Source organism: Lissotriton vulgaris, unplaced genomic scaffold (assembly GCF_964263255.1).
Source record: "Lissotriton vulgaris unplaced genomic scaffold, aLisVul1.2 SCAFFOLD_972, whole genome shotgun sequence".
Classification (NCBI taxonomy): Eukaryota; Metazoa; Chordata; class Amphibia; order Caudata; family Salamandridae; genus Lissotriton; species Lissotriton vulgaris.
Window position 1 is genome coordinate 778,129 of NW_028254165.1, and position 13,984 is coordinate 792,112.

At 48.0% G+C, this 13,984-nt stretch overlaps 1 protein-coding gene across 1 annotated transcript in view; it reads left to right on the plus strand.

Annotated features, from left to right (window-relative positions):
* AP2B1 (adaptor related protein complex 2 subunit beta 1) overlaps positions 1–13,984 on the plus strand; it is a gene marked incomplete at its 3' end in the record, with an annotated part of 476,528 nt that overhangs the window by 432,219 nt on the left and 30,325 nt on the right. Inside the window, exon 12 of the mRNA XM_086951572.1 lies at positions 4,136–4,234. Coding sequence (XP_086807698.1) covers positions 4,136–4,234 — 99 coding nt within the window. The remainder of the gene's footprint in view (positions 1–4,135; positions 4,235–13,984) is intronic.

Here is a 13,984-nt window from a genome sequence, read left to right on the forward strand (position 1 = left end):
CCGCTCAAGGAGCGAATCCTCCGTGAAGCAAGGAAACAGCAGACATTGCAATTCCAAAGACACCCTGTTGCTCTTTCCCAAGACTTATCGGCGATCACGCTCCAGAAACGCAGAACATTTGAAATAGCGACAGACTTCTTGAGAGACCATGGGACACAATACTCCTGGGGACATCCATTCCGGCTTATCTTCCGGTGGAACGGCACTCTGCACCAGCTACCCTCCCTCCAGGACACATGCGGGGTGTTGGGAATTACCGCGACGGATGAAGAAGCACACACGCCACGTCGAAGGCGCGCCACCAGAGATGGCTGGCCGAGAATCTCGGATCGCCGGTCTTCTGCCTCTTCTGCTCGGCCGGATTCACCTACCATCCGGGCCGGAATGGACAATGCAGTTCAGGAAGCGGCCAGGGACACAGCCTCGAATGATGTTGCGTTGACAGCCTAAGATGACTCCGGGGGAGATCCACACAGCCTTTTCATGATGCAGGTTTGGGGGTTCCGGGGGGTTGGGGGAGGCGGGCGAGAGTGTAGTGGCTGGACGGCCACTTCAGTAACTTACCACAGACTTGTCCCTTGAGGACCGGACTGGGACTATGAAACTCGGGACCTTGTTACAGGGGGGGGGGGGAGAGGGGAAGGATGTTGGGGTTGTTTTGAGTTTTGGTCAGGGGGTAAGGGTCGGAGGGAGGGCCCAGGGAGTTATAGTTGGGGACGAGGGAACCGGGAGGGGAGGGTGTGTCGTCCAGTGCATGACACAAGGCTCCATTGTCCGAGAAGAGCTCACATGCCCTGTCCTGCTCAGGCAGAAACTCTATGCATTCATTTTCATCGTCCCACATGCCGCCCACGACCCTTAAGATTGTAACCCTTAACGTCAGGGGTCTAAATAACCCGATCAAGAGACGGGCGGTGTTGTCCTTACTAGAAAGCACCCAGGCAGATATTTGTCTCCTTCAGGAAACCCATTTACTGCCCCGCGACTGCCATAGACTTCGCTCACACAAATTCCCGACACAATTTTTCTCTTCCAGCAACACTAAGACCGCTGGAGTAGCGATTCTGGTGGCCCGACACTTTAGGGGAGAGGTCCTCCACAAACATGCGGAACACAAAGGCAGGTTGCTGGCTTATGGGTTTAGGATAGGGGGTATTACCTTTACGATTGGGACCCTGTATAGCCCTAATGAACAGCAGGAACGCTTCTTAAGATTGGCACTGGTAGACATCATGGCCACGCAGGACAGGCATGTTGTCATTGGTGGCGACTTTAACATGGTCTTTGACTTGTCCCTCGACAGGTCGGCACAACGTTTCCCGCAAGCCAGAGAGTTCTCGGCCGGATGTAAGGCACAGATGGCAGAGGTGGACCTCCATGATCTTTGGCGGTGCGAACATCCCACTGAAAGGGAGTATTCGTACTACTCCCACGCACACAAAACGTACGTGAGGCTGGACCACCTCTTGGTCACAGCCCCAGTACGAGCTCTGGCCTCGACAACGGAGATGGGAGTAATCTCCCTGTCGGACCATGCCCCGATGTCCACCACGCTCTGTTTGCCGCCGGTGTCCCATCCTACCAGCGTTTGGCGCCTCAGAGATACCTTATTGCACAGGAAAGCAGTGGTGAAACACATCACGGACACTATTAAGGACTATCTGTCCCACAATGATAACTCTGACTCCTCTCTGTCTACACAATGGGCGGCCCTAAAGGCTGTGCTTAGGGGGAGTTTCTGTCCATCTCCTCGGCTGAAAATAAAGAACAGCAGAGCAAGAGAGACGAACTTACCCAACGGGTCCGCAAACTTGAACACATACACCACCGGACGGGGGCTCCCCGAATCTGGAGGCAACTTACGGCGCGGAGGAAACTCCTGGCGGCCATGGATATGGACCGCGCAGAGAACGCCGCGCTGCAACTTCGCCATACCTACTTTACTGGGGGGGACCTTTGTGGTCGGTTGTTGGCGAGTCGGCTCAGGGCGGCGCACCAACGACAGATGGTGAAGGGGGTCACCGACTCCACGGGGACGATGGCCACGGAGGATGCCCGAATTGCTGAGACCTTTCGCAAGTTCTATGCAAATCTTTACGCGGGGGATCCCCCGGACGAGCAGGAGACACAGGCGTACCTGGCCTCGGTCGCCCTTCCCTCCTTGGCCCTCTCGCAGGCAGAACACCTGGACAGAGATATCCGGATGGAGGAGGTGATTTCCGCCATTGCCAAGCTCAAGCACGGTAAGACTCCGGGACCGGACGGATATACATCTCTTTTCTATAAAACATTCTGCACGTCATTGGCCCCACTCCTCACCCGTCTGTTCAACTCGTTCGCGGACCCTGGTGCCATTCCGCCGGACCTCCTGCAAGCCTCTCTTACGGTTATTCCTAAACCCGGGAAGGATCCAACGCTATGCGGCTCGTACAGGCCGATATCCCTTTTGAATGTAGATCTTAAGCTATACACCGGGATTCTTGCGGCCCGACTGTCCCCTCATCTGCCGGGCCTTATAGAACCAGATCAGGCGGGATTCGTCCCCGGGCGGCAGACGGTGGATAACACAAAGAGGATAACTCATCTCATTGAGAAGGCCTCCCGTATCCCCGGAGAGAGGATGATGTTGGCGGTGGATGCCGAAAAGGCGTTTGACCGAGTACACTGGCCCTATCTAGAACAGGTCTTACAGAAAGTAGGTATAGGTGAGAAATTCCGTTCCATGATTTTTAATTGCTATAAATTCCCGACGGCAATAGTACGAGTGAACGGATACAGCTCACGGAGTTTCGCAATCAAAAGGGGCACTAGGCAGGGATGCCCGCTCTCGCCCCTGTTATTCGCCCTTTATATGGAGCCCTTTGCCCAGCGGATACGTACCAACATGGCGGCCACGGGGGTGAGGCTTGGGGGCTTCACACACACCATAAGCCTCTACGCGGACAACGTTATTCTGTCGCTGGATAGCCCTCGGACTTCCCTTCCGGCATGCATGGAGGAGATGGACTCCTTTGCCGCGGTAGCAGGCTTCAAGATGAATATGGGGAAGTCTGTGACCTTGGACTTGTCACTCACGCCAGCCACTAGATCTTATCTGCAGGGCCTGTTCCCGATGCTTTGGTCCTCGGATCTGGTGCCCTATTTAGAGATCCAACTGGCCCCCACCCCACCGGCCATGGTGGCAGCTAATTACATGGGGAGGCGGAGGGGGGAGGGAGGGAGGGAGGGAGGGGGAGGAGGGAGGGTGGGAGGGAGAGGGGGAGGGGGGAGGGTTGTGGAGTTGAGGGTGGAAGGTTGAAGGGGGGGACTGTTAAAGTAATTGCAACACTGCTTATCACTATATGTCGCTGCGGTCTAGTCCTCAGCTGAGACACCATGTGAAGAAACTAACGTCAGAAGTGCGGCGCTAGCCGCGGTGACATGACATTTTATTTGCTATGGATGCTTGTCTCCTTTCCTTTTGTGTTGTACCAATAAAATGCTTTAAACCTAAAACTCAGTAAATGAAAACACTAGAACTCGCCCAGTTCTCCACAAAAAAACCCAGCAGAAAGAATGCTGAAGGAAGTATCCAAATATCTTTCTTCGTGGATCAGCAAGAGAGGACTTCAGCCTCCTCTGTAGAAGCTGCAGTGCTGCTGCTTCTGTCTTGTCGTCTCATACCACCCCCGTGATTAATGGTGGTTGTAAGTGAATGAGGCAAAGTAAGAGCGCAATATGCCTTCATTCAGTTCATACAAAGAAGGTAGGTAGGATTAAATTCAGGTCTAATGGTGTTGGATAAAATATTTAGGTGATCTAGGCAAAGTCCTTGAACAGTCTCTCTGGCGAATATTAGGACAATTCACTTTTATTTACTTATTCTGAAGTTATTTCTCCAGTGGCTAAGAGCATAGAGAGACCATCAATTTAACATTGAACGTAATGCCTATGTTTTGAATGTTTGTGATTGCTGGTTGAGAATAGTAGCTGCTATCATTTTGAACAAAGGGTTTTATAATGGAGTTGATTTTTGCCTTTCATGCTGAGTCAGAGCTGCCTACCTTTCGATGTCTGACTAAAGCCTTTCAGCTTGTGAAATTATGATAAAACAGATTCTGAACTGTGACTTTTTGACCTCTTACTTTTACTCCAGGTGCAGCTTACACTCTTGACAGCCATTGTCAAATTGTTCTTGAAGAAACCTTCCGAAACTCAAGAACTGGTACAGCAAGTCCTGAGCCTGGCCACACAAGTAAGTCAGTTTATCCTTGCACAAGGAGTATTTTTGGAGAATCATTGCCATGCTCATTTCTATTTAAATCATTTTACCTAGCCCATTCTGTCCAGCCTTTAATAAATTGTACTGTGCTCTGAGAAACCAAGTTCCAGTATGGTGGGTTTGGACAGCATGCAACATTCTGGCCTACTGACTGGATTTGAAAATATTGCATCATCACCTCATCCTAGTTAATAATCCATGTACAACAACACCCTGGCGCAGCAGAGACATTTATTACCAATACTCTCTCTCAATGGACATGGTGCCCAAAACCAGATAGGTTAAAGCTGGTTCCTAAACACAGTCCTGCTTGGAATCTCAGCTGATCGATTAGGTGGCAATTGCAGAGTTTGTTTGGGATACTGCGCTGAAGCTGAGGTTAGAGATGAAGTGTTCATATCCGGGCATGGATGACCAGGTGCCACCAGTTAGGCTGAGCTTGGAGGCTAAGCGCCATTATAGCGGCTGGGCAACTGGCTAGGTGCCAACATCTATGTCATGCAGGAATGCGGCCAGATGCTAGCACCAAGGTTGGGCTGGGCGGCGGGTGTGAAGGTGCCCAAGTTCCAACACCTGCATGTAGCTAGTCAGTTGGCTATTCTCCTGTACTCTGCTGGGTCAGGTGGCCCAGGGCAGCACCTGGGATGAGCTGGATTTGGGTGGACAGGTGCCAGAACCTGGGCTTGGCAGTGCGGCCATGCAGTAACAACGGAGTCTTTCAGTATAGTCATGCAGCAGCATGAGTACTGGGTTGGATGACTGGGTGCCAACCAATGCATAGCTGGACTGCCAGGTGCCAACACTTCATCATGGTTGAACTACCAGGTGCCAACACTTCATCATGGTTGAACTCCCAGGTGCCGACACTTCAGCATGATTGAACTCCCAGGTGCCGACACCTGAGTGTGGCTGAACTCCCAGGTGCCGACACCTGAGTGTGGCTGAACTCCCAGGTGCCGACACCTGAGTGTGGCTGAACTCCCAGGTACTTACACCTGAGCATGGCTGGATGGCCTGGCGGTGACACCAGAGCGTGGATAGATGGCCAGGTGGTGACACCTGAGCGTGGCTGGATGGCCAGGTGGAGACACCTGAGCATGGGTGGACAGCCAGGTGGTGACACCTGTTCATGGCCGGACGGCCAGGTGCTGGCACCTGAGCATTGCTGGATTGCTTTTGAGATTGTAGATACTGTATTTTATAGTGGAGGAGAGTTGGTCATACAGAGAGCCAAGTGAACTACTACTGCTACATTCATGAAACTTTTTCAGTCTGACCAGCAACCAACTTCTCTCCCAAAACTAGGTAATTGTGCGCCGTAAGGCTAGCTGCTGGTTTTTTACTAACTCGTATTGCATCTTTGCACATGGAATTTTAAAAGAAAATCTGGTTTTAACTTAAAATTGGTTTTAAACTTTGTACTTCCGTGTGGTGCTCTTGTGCTGCTAATTACGCGGTCCCCGGTCTGTCATGGCGAACAGTGCCACTTGTACGGAGGGACAGATGCGACTCCGCCCACATTGTACCTCACTTCCTGCCCCCGGGTATAACAGACAAATGGCTTGCCGGCCGCGCATCACTAGGTAATTGCGCGCCGTAAGGCTAGCTACTGGTTTTTTACTAACTCGTAGTGCATCTTTGCACATTGGATTTTAAATGAAAATCTGGTTTTAACTTATAATTGATTTGTGGTGCTCTTGTGCTGCTAATTACGCGGTCCCCGGTCCATCATGGCGAACAGTGCCGCTTGTACGGAGGGACGGACGCGACTCCGCATTGTACCTCACATCCTGCCCCGGGTATAACAGATAGATGGCTTGGCTGCCGCGCAGCGGACGCACCAAAGGTAAGCCCGTCTGCCCCCGGATTGCGGCCGGCGCCAGCCATACTGCTGGTAATGGGAGAGGTGAGGCCATATGTTGGACTCAAGATGATTTGATGCGTCTTCAAGGTTCAACGTGTTCATGGTCACATCAGATTGATTTAGCGAAGTCCCCACTGCCGCATTGCTGTTGCTCATGCGGTCAGATCCTGAATCAGGTGAGGGCTGCCAGTATTGAAAAGGTACCTCCCCGAGGCTTGGCGAACGAGTGCAACGAAAAAATCAATGCGTGCCTCGTCAATTGTAGATCATTGCCCAAACATGCAGAGGATGTCTGGCCAGTATTATCAGAGGCTATTTGGGATGTTATGTTCCTAACTGAAACCTGGCTAAACTCTGACACGGTGACAACAATCGCTCTAGCTATCCCACCAGGTTTCAAAATGTGCTACGCCAATCGAGAAGGTGAGAAAAGGTGGGGAGGGGGCTATTCTTTTTAAAGATTCGTGGGAACTAGTGTCCTCTGCCCCTCTCCAGGTACAGGGCATTGAAGGTCTTAATTTCTGTATATAAATCAACCCCTCTTCCGCCCTCGCGGTCATTCTTATCTATAGACCACCAGATTGTGCAGTGATTGCATCTCAGACTCTGCAATTTCATCGCTAAAAAAATCAGTAGTACATTTCAATTTTATGGCCCTGGGAGATTTTAATTTGCAGGTGGATGACCCGAATTGTGCACAAGCAACGCAGCTGGTCTCGTCCTTAGCCAATCTCATACAACAGGTGTCTTCCCCGACGCATTTAGCGAGGCACACCTTGGATTTAGTCTTCTCTAATATTACTGCCATCAATTATGGAGACTCCTTATCCTTTGGTCAGATCTGATCCCTTTTTCGTTTACTCTGTCCAAACCGGGTCAAGCTAAGGGTACAGGATCTATTCAAAAAAGAAATTGGAACAATTTGACTGAAGTTTTATTAAGCCCTATTCTGCAGCACAATTATCCTCGCCTATCCTCTGACCCCAATGCAGATGCAGCCGCCATACATCAATGGATCGCCTCTGCTGGGGACTCTGTCGCTCTGGTCCGTGTAGTGAAATCCATTAGACTGTCCCCTTCTACTTCTACTCCCTGGTTTTCTAATGCCCTCAAAGAAGAAAAAAGCAGGTGCAAAAGATTGAAACGCCAGTGGAGGCTGTGCTATTGCACTTTAGCCGTGGAAACTTACAAAAAAGCACAAAAAGATTTTCATACGGCTTTAAAAGCAGCCAAGCGGGATTACATCGTTTCACGTATCCATAACGCAGACCACTCTAGTGGAGAGGTTTTTAAAGTAGTTCAATCCTTTTTAAACCCAAGGCAATAGAGATGGAAGTAATAATGTCCTTCGCTTTGTGTGATAAAATTGCTAGTTCTTTTGATAATAACATTTTAAAGGTTTATGACTCCTTCTCGTCTTCTAAGGCAACTGAGAAAATTGATATTTGTGTGTGTGCGGTGGAGGGATCTCCGCTCACTAATTTTACACCGATTTCGCCTCAAGATGCGTTAGCAGAAATTCAAAAGTGCCGCTCAGGCGCCCCAGATGATCCATGCCCTCCCAAATTGTGGAAAATGCTATCCCTATCCCTGGCGGGCGGGCTACTTCATATATGGAACACCTCTCTGGACATAGGCATCTTTCCAGATGAATGGAAACATGCAATACTTCTCCCTCTGAGAAAGAAACGAAATGGTGAATTGGTTAGCAACCTTAGACCTATCTCTCTGCTCCCCGCCCCAGGAAAAATGTTGGAGAAGCTGGTTCAGCGCCAACTAACCAATTTTATTGAGCAGAATGGCACCTTGCACAATACACAATCTGGCTTCTGGGCGGGGTTTAGCACGGAGACCGCTTTCCTTGAGGTGGCAGAGTCAGTGAGATGGTCGCTAGATTATGGGGCATCAGCACTGCTGGTGCTCCTGGATCTGTCTGCAACATTCGACACTGTCGACCACACCATATTGGTCCAGAAACTACAAGGTGTGGCATTTGGAGGGAAAGTGCTGTCTTGGTTGACATCTTATCTGAGCGGTCGTACTCCGAGAGTTGCTCTTCAGCCATTTGAATCTAAACCAAAACGGCTTTGGTGCAGTGTCTGAGCCCTCTACCTAGCTCCACTGTTTTCTTTGATTGCCAAACGAGGAGTGAAAGCGATTTCTTAAGCTGACAACACCCAGTTGTTTTTTCCATTTAAGGAGCGGACGGTAGATGCCTTCAAGAACTTCAAAGTTTGTCTGCGAGACATTGCACTATGGATGAACTCAAACAAATTAAAACTTAATGCTGGGAAGACAGAAGTTCTGTTCTTTGGCAAGGGCTCAGTGCCAGATTCAGATCTATGATGGCCGCCAGAAATGGGTCCACCACCATCCCCTGCTACAAATATTCGTAATCTAGGGGTGAGATGGGAGGCGGACTTCTCTTTTTCAGCCCAAATACAGCAGGTCTCTGTAACTTGCTTTAGTAAACTTAAAAATCTCCGGAAAGTTTTAGATTTCTTACCGGAAGATTGCCGTAAATCAGTAGTTCATGCCACAGTTACATCTAGGCTAGACTACACTAATGGCTTATATCTTGGCCTCCCCAAATATTCCATCTGTCACCTTCAGATGATTCAGAATGTGGCTGCGAAACTGGTTCGTCGTATACCGTTTCTACACCATGTCTCTCTGCAATCTACAGGAGCTCCACTGGCTTCCAGTGGAGAAAAGAATTACATTTAAGGCCATGACGTTGGCTTACCGGGCCCTTAATGGAAACTGCCCGGGATATCTGAAGGGAAGACTGTGCCCCTACAAACAAAAGTGTGCGTTGAGATCCAATTCTCTTAACTTGCTGCGCACCCCACGCTTTGCGAAATCTCGACTGGGTGACAGAGCTCTCATAGTCAGAACGGCTTTTTTGTGGAATGCCCTGCCAGGGTTCATGCGGCAGGCCAATTCAGAAACCTGTTTTAGAAAGGCCTTAAAGACGTGGCTCTTTAGGGCAGATTAATATGGGCTGTTAACACCGGAGCTCTCTCTGGATGCAATTCCCTGCTGCTTCAGCACCGGGACACCCCTGTTTGGGGTATCTATCGCGCTTTATAAGCTTCAGTATTATTATTATTATTTATTAAAACGAGATCCTATTAGCTCCGAGTTTGTGCTATCCTTGTACCGAACCCCATACAGTTCTGCTAGTGCATCTCATTTCCTTCTTACAGCACTCATGCGTGCATGCTAGTAGACACCATACCACAGAACTGTGAGTATGCACAGCTCTGCCAGTGCACCTCAGTCCATGCAATTATGTAGGAACTAGAAACCTTGAAGTTCAAACTGTTGGCTATGTTGCACTAAAATTAAGGAGGCTCTATATAATGCATCCTGTACAGCTCATTTTTATCCTGCCCAGATTTATTTCTGTAATGTTTTGGAAGAGCAGTGAGAATTGCTTTCTAGATAGCCGTAAAGCATACAAATATTTAAAAAATAAAAAATTACTAGCTGTAAAATATATGGTAAGCCAGCCTCTCTTCTTTATTCTCTCTGTTATGGACTGGACTGTCATTTGGCAATCAGAGCTCTTGCTATAGCAGTCTGGCATAACTCAACAAAACATTGTCCGATTCTGACTTGCATGGAGTAACACCTGCTTCAGGAACCCTTTCAAAAACAGGTCTAAAATAAGGTTCCATTTCCTAATCACAGGAGGAAGATTTCGAACTTCATATTAATATTGACTTAGCCTTCGCTTCATGTATGTACCCCCAAAGAAACGTAAATGCTGCTTTCCTCAAACCAGTAACTTCTACTCTGTTGGACTTGGTAGGGAATTTACACTTCAGTGCTGTAATGATACATGCACGAGGCATGACCTTGTTGGTGGTTGCCTTTCTTGGTACTGGAAAAGTATTGTATGCTGTGGAGAGCCTTTCTTGTCTGATTTGAATTGATAAAAAGCAGCTGTAGTGCCTGACTTGGAGATGACCTAACCCGTAAGTCCCCAATCCCTCTGTTGTGAGCTGCACCATTGTAGCCTCTTTGGTACCTTACAGTATCTATACCTTCCCCCTTCATTTCCAGTGAGATGGAGGCCTTTTCTTTTTAATCAATAAAACAATCAACCGAGGATTTATACAGTGTGGCATATCGCCCATGAGGGTCTCAAGACGCTGGAGTTGCTGACTGCTTCATGGTGATCTGTTCATTCGAACAGCCAGCCTTTCCTCAATTGCTAGAGTGAAGTGGCAGTCCTGAGGTGTAGGGTAAGGTCATTCCAAGCTTTGGCCATCAGTTGTGGAAAGGAGTGTCCTCTGCGTTTGTCTCGGCAGATCCTGGGGTTGTCTGTGAGGAAGAGGGAGGGATCGTAGCTGCCTGATCGATTGGTGAAAGGTCATGTGTTTGTTGACATATGCTGGTCCTTCGTTGTGCAGGCTTTGTATGCGCGAGTCAACATTGTGAACTGGAATCTTTTCTGGATTGTGAGCCAGTGTAGCTTCTTGAGATGGGGTGCGATGTGGCTCTGTCTGGAGAGGTCAAGGATGAATCTTGCCCCTGAGTTTTGTATTGTCTGTAGTCTCTTCAGGCGGCATGTGATGACTCCTGCATAGAGTGTGTTCCTGTAGCCCAGCCTGCTGGTGACGAAGGTTTTGTGACGGTCCTTTTAGTTTTCAGTCCTGTCCCCGGGTTTGTGTTCTTTTTGTTAAACTTGGTCCTCTGGACTACAGCACCCTTAGTCCATAGGTCTAATATGCACCAGTTCAGAGACATTGATGTTTTTAAGGTCACACAGTGTAATTTTTCCCTGCGTAATATTTCCCTGCATTCCATTTGCCAGTTGGTATGGTTTAGCCTTTTGATTCAGTGGGTGCATCAACTCTTCTGGTCACCCCCAAAACAAGCCAATTTTGAGAACAACCTTCAAAAATGTAGATTTCACCTTGGGATTTTATAGTGTGTGTCAAGCCTGGACAGGAGAACTAAAACAGCCATGGCAAAAATCCTCCTACCAGCCTCTCTTCTTTTGTGTCTTCGAGCCATCTCTGTCCATCCTTCCATTCTTTCTCTCTCCTTTTCTCATCTCTCGTCTTGCTCTCTGATCACTTTCTCTCTACCTTCCCCCCTACTCCCTTTCTTGCTCTTTATCTTGAAGCCTCCACTTCCCTGCTGCATGTAACCTCAGGGAGCTGGGGAAAGTGATAGAGGCAACAAGAGCGACTTTGGGCTTTCAAATCTGGCCTCCTAGGGCTCCTGTGCAATAAGAGGCATGCCTGGCCCTGTTATGCGCTGATCCACACCTGCATCTGACCCCTTCTCTTTTATCCGCTGGAAAACATTTTGAGACTGTAGGTCCTCCATGGGGTCTTCACTGGTCTGATCTATGTCTCAACTAGACACTGACCAATGGATCCCTGATATCCCTTTTAAATGGACTATTAAGAATGAAAGGGCCTTGGTATCCTGATCTTCCATTTTTGTTTTGACTAGGACCGTTGTTCCTGTTTGGTTGGCGAGTCATTTGAGCTATAGGATTTTGGGCTGCTATTAACTGCATACGTAGCAGCGAGACTGTGAGTCCTCCTAGGATAACACAGGACCTTGATCTTAATTTTGTTGTAAATTCTAACACCAACATGGTATATAACTATTTGGGGTGGTATCTTGGTTGCTACTACCTCAGTTTTTAGCTCTAAGCCTACAACTTAGCACAGCTGTCTGGTTTGCTAACAACATCTTGGAGACATTCGGAAAGCTTCCCTGGGAATACTTTCTGCCCATTGCTTACCATTGGCATTGTGGTTAGTAACTCATATTTGCTTGCTTTATATTTGCTGGCTCCATTTGTTTTAGGCTGTCCAGTTTGAGTTCATCCCTTCTCTTGTCCAAACTCTATTTACTGTATTCTTCCATTAGTACTGGATTTCTGTTAACAGCCCTTTAAATCTTGTTTTTATCCTGTCACATTTGCTGCATTCAAAGACAGAGGTCAAAAGCCAGGCTCTGTCTTCCAGGGAGCTGGTGTTTACTTATCTTTCTCTGACTTCAAAGTGATAGGATTTATGTGACAATCATGATGGCTACGGGGGCAGTGTTTCAGGAAGGTTCTATGATGTTATTTTTTTACAGCACACAACAAAATGTAAATGTCTGTAAATTAACTGTGCAGATATATCAGAATAGAACATAATTAGAAAAGCACAAATAAAGCGCATTTTTTTTGTAATTCTGAAGTGTGGTGGAAACCTATTTTTATTCGATCAAAACAAATCAATACAATAGGTGATGACATTTCCTCACATTATCGTTTGTGCACTGTATGCTGTTATGAGTAAAACTAAGTGAAAATGTAATGGCCATTTCAATTGAAGATGTTGTCTGTAAAAGCAGTTTGTTACCACACCATGCATATTTCATTCTACGCCACTCTACTCAGCACCAGTCCACGCCACTTCACTATACGTCTCTCTACTCAATGCCACTCTACTATATGCTAGTGCTCCACACTACTCTACGCCGCTGTACTCTGCACTGCTCTACTCTGCGCTGCTGCACTCTGTTGTTACGACACATACCATTACAACGACTTGCTGTAGGGGGGCGCCAGATTTTAGAATAGTACAATTTACTATTCCAACTCCAGTCTGTGCAACAGTAGGGACGGTGTTCGATTTAAAATTCAATACCTTCTGCCCCCTACAGCAAGTTGTAAGTCGTTGTAACAACTTGTGTTGTAATGGTATGCGATGTAACAACGCCGTCATTGTAATGACTGCATTGTAGTGGCATGCGATGTATCAACATCATTGTAAATGATGTGTTCGAGGCATGTATGCTGTAGATGCACATGCTTTGCATACTCCTGCCATCTATTGTTGGGTCCGGATGTTTGCAAGTTATTTTTCTTTGAAGAAGTGTTTCCTAGTCAAGGGCTAAGGTGACTCCTGCTTTCGGTGATAGTGCACACGATCATCGACTCCATTATTAGATAGTTTTTTTCTGCTATCGGGTTCGGATATATATTGCTGCGCTCCGGTTCTAAACCGTTTTTCGGGTTCCCCTCGACGCTAAATCTTCTCGACCTCGACGGTATTGTTTCTGTACATGTCCCCACTTCTCTGCGTATCGTTTTCGGCATCAGAATTGACCTTCTATCGAAAGCTTTGTGGCCGGCCTTCAAAGGCTCAACCGGGCTCGGTTAGCTCTCCGTCGATGGATCGGACTCTGTTTAAGTTCTGCCCTCTGTGCCACGCAAAGTATCCGCAAACCAACTCACACAAAGTATGCAACTTGTGCTTGTCAACCGAGCACAAAGAAGAAAATTGTGACGCTTGCAGATCGTTTTGATCAAAGAAGACTCTTCGCGATCGTCGGGCTCGACGTCGGGAGATGCAGTGTCAAAGAATCGACGGCACAACGGACATCTTCGGTGAAGACTCATGCCAAGAAGATAGCGAGGCATCAGGGGCAGAGGAGGAGGAAGCCTTCTCTAAACAAAGTCAGGCTCAGAACTCGAGATCAACTGAGATGCCAAAGAACTACCGATAGGTCAAGGCGATGTAAGTACTGAAGACCCCTTTCCCCCACAAACTATCTTCATCACCACCTCTGCCTTTTGGCCAAGGCCAGCACCAAGACGACGTTTCAGATACGCCCACGCCCGGCACCAAAACCACCAGTCAAACCTTCCTGCTCGGTCCCGAGTCGACAAAAACCCTCCTCGGAGCTGAAAGCCTCCGGTTCCAAGCATAAGCCTGGCTCAGAGCCAAAATCTCATGCCATGGTGTAGACCTCCACAAAGAAACACTAGAAGAAAAATTCTTGTTTGAGACACTAGCATCCACACACAGGTCCTCACAATCACTCCCAAAGCT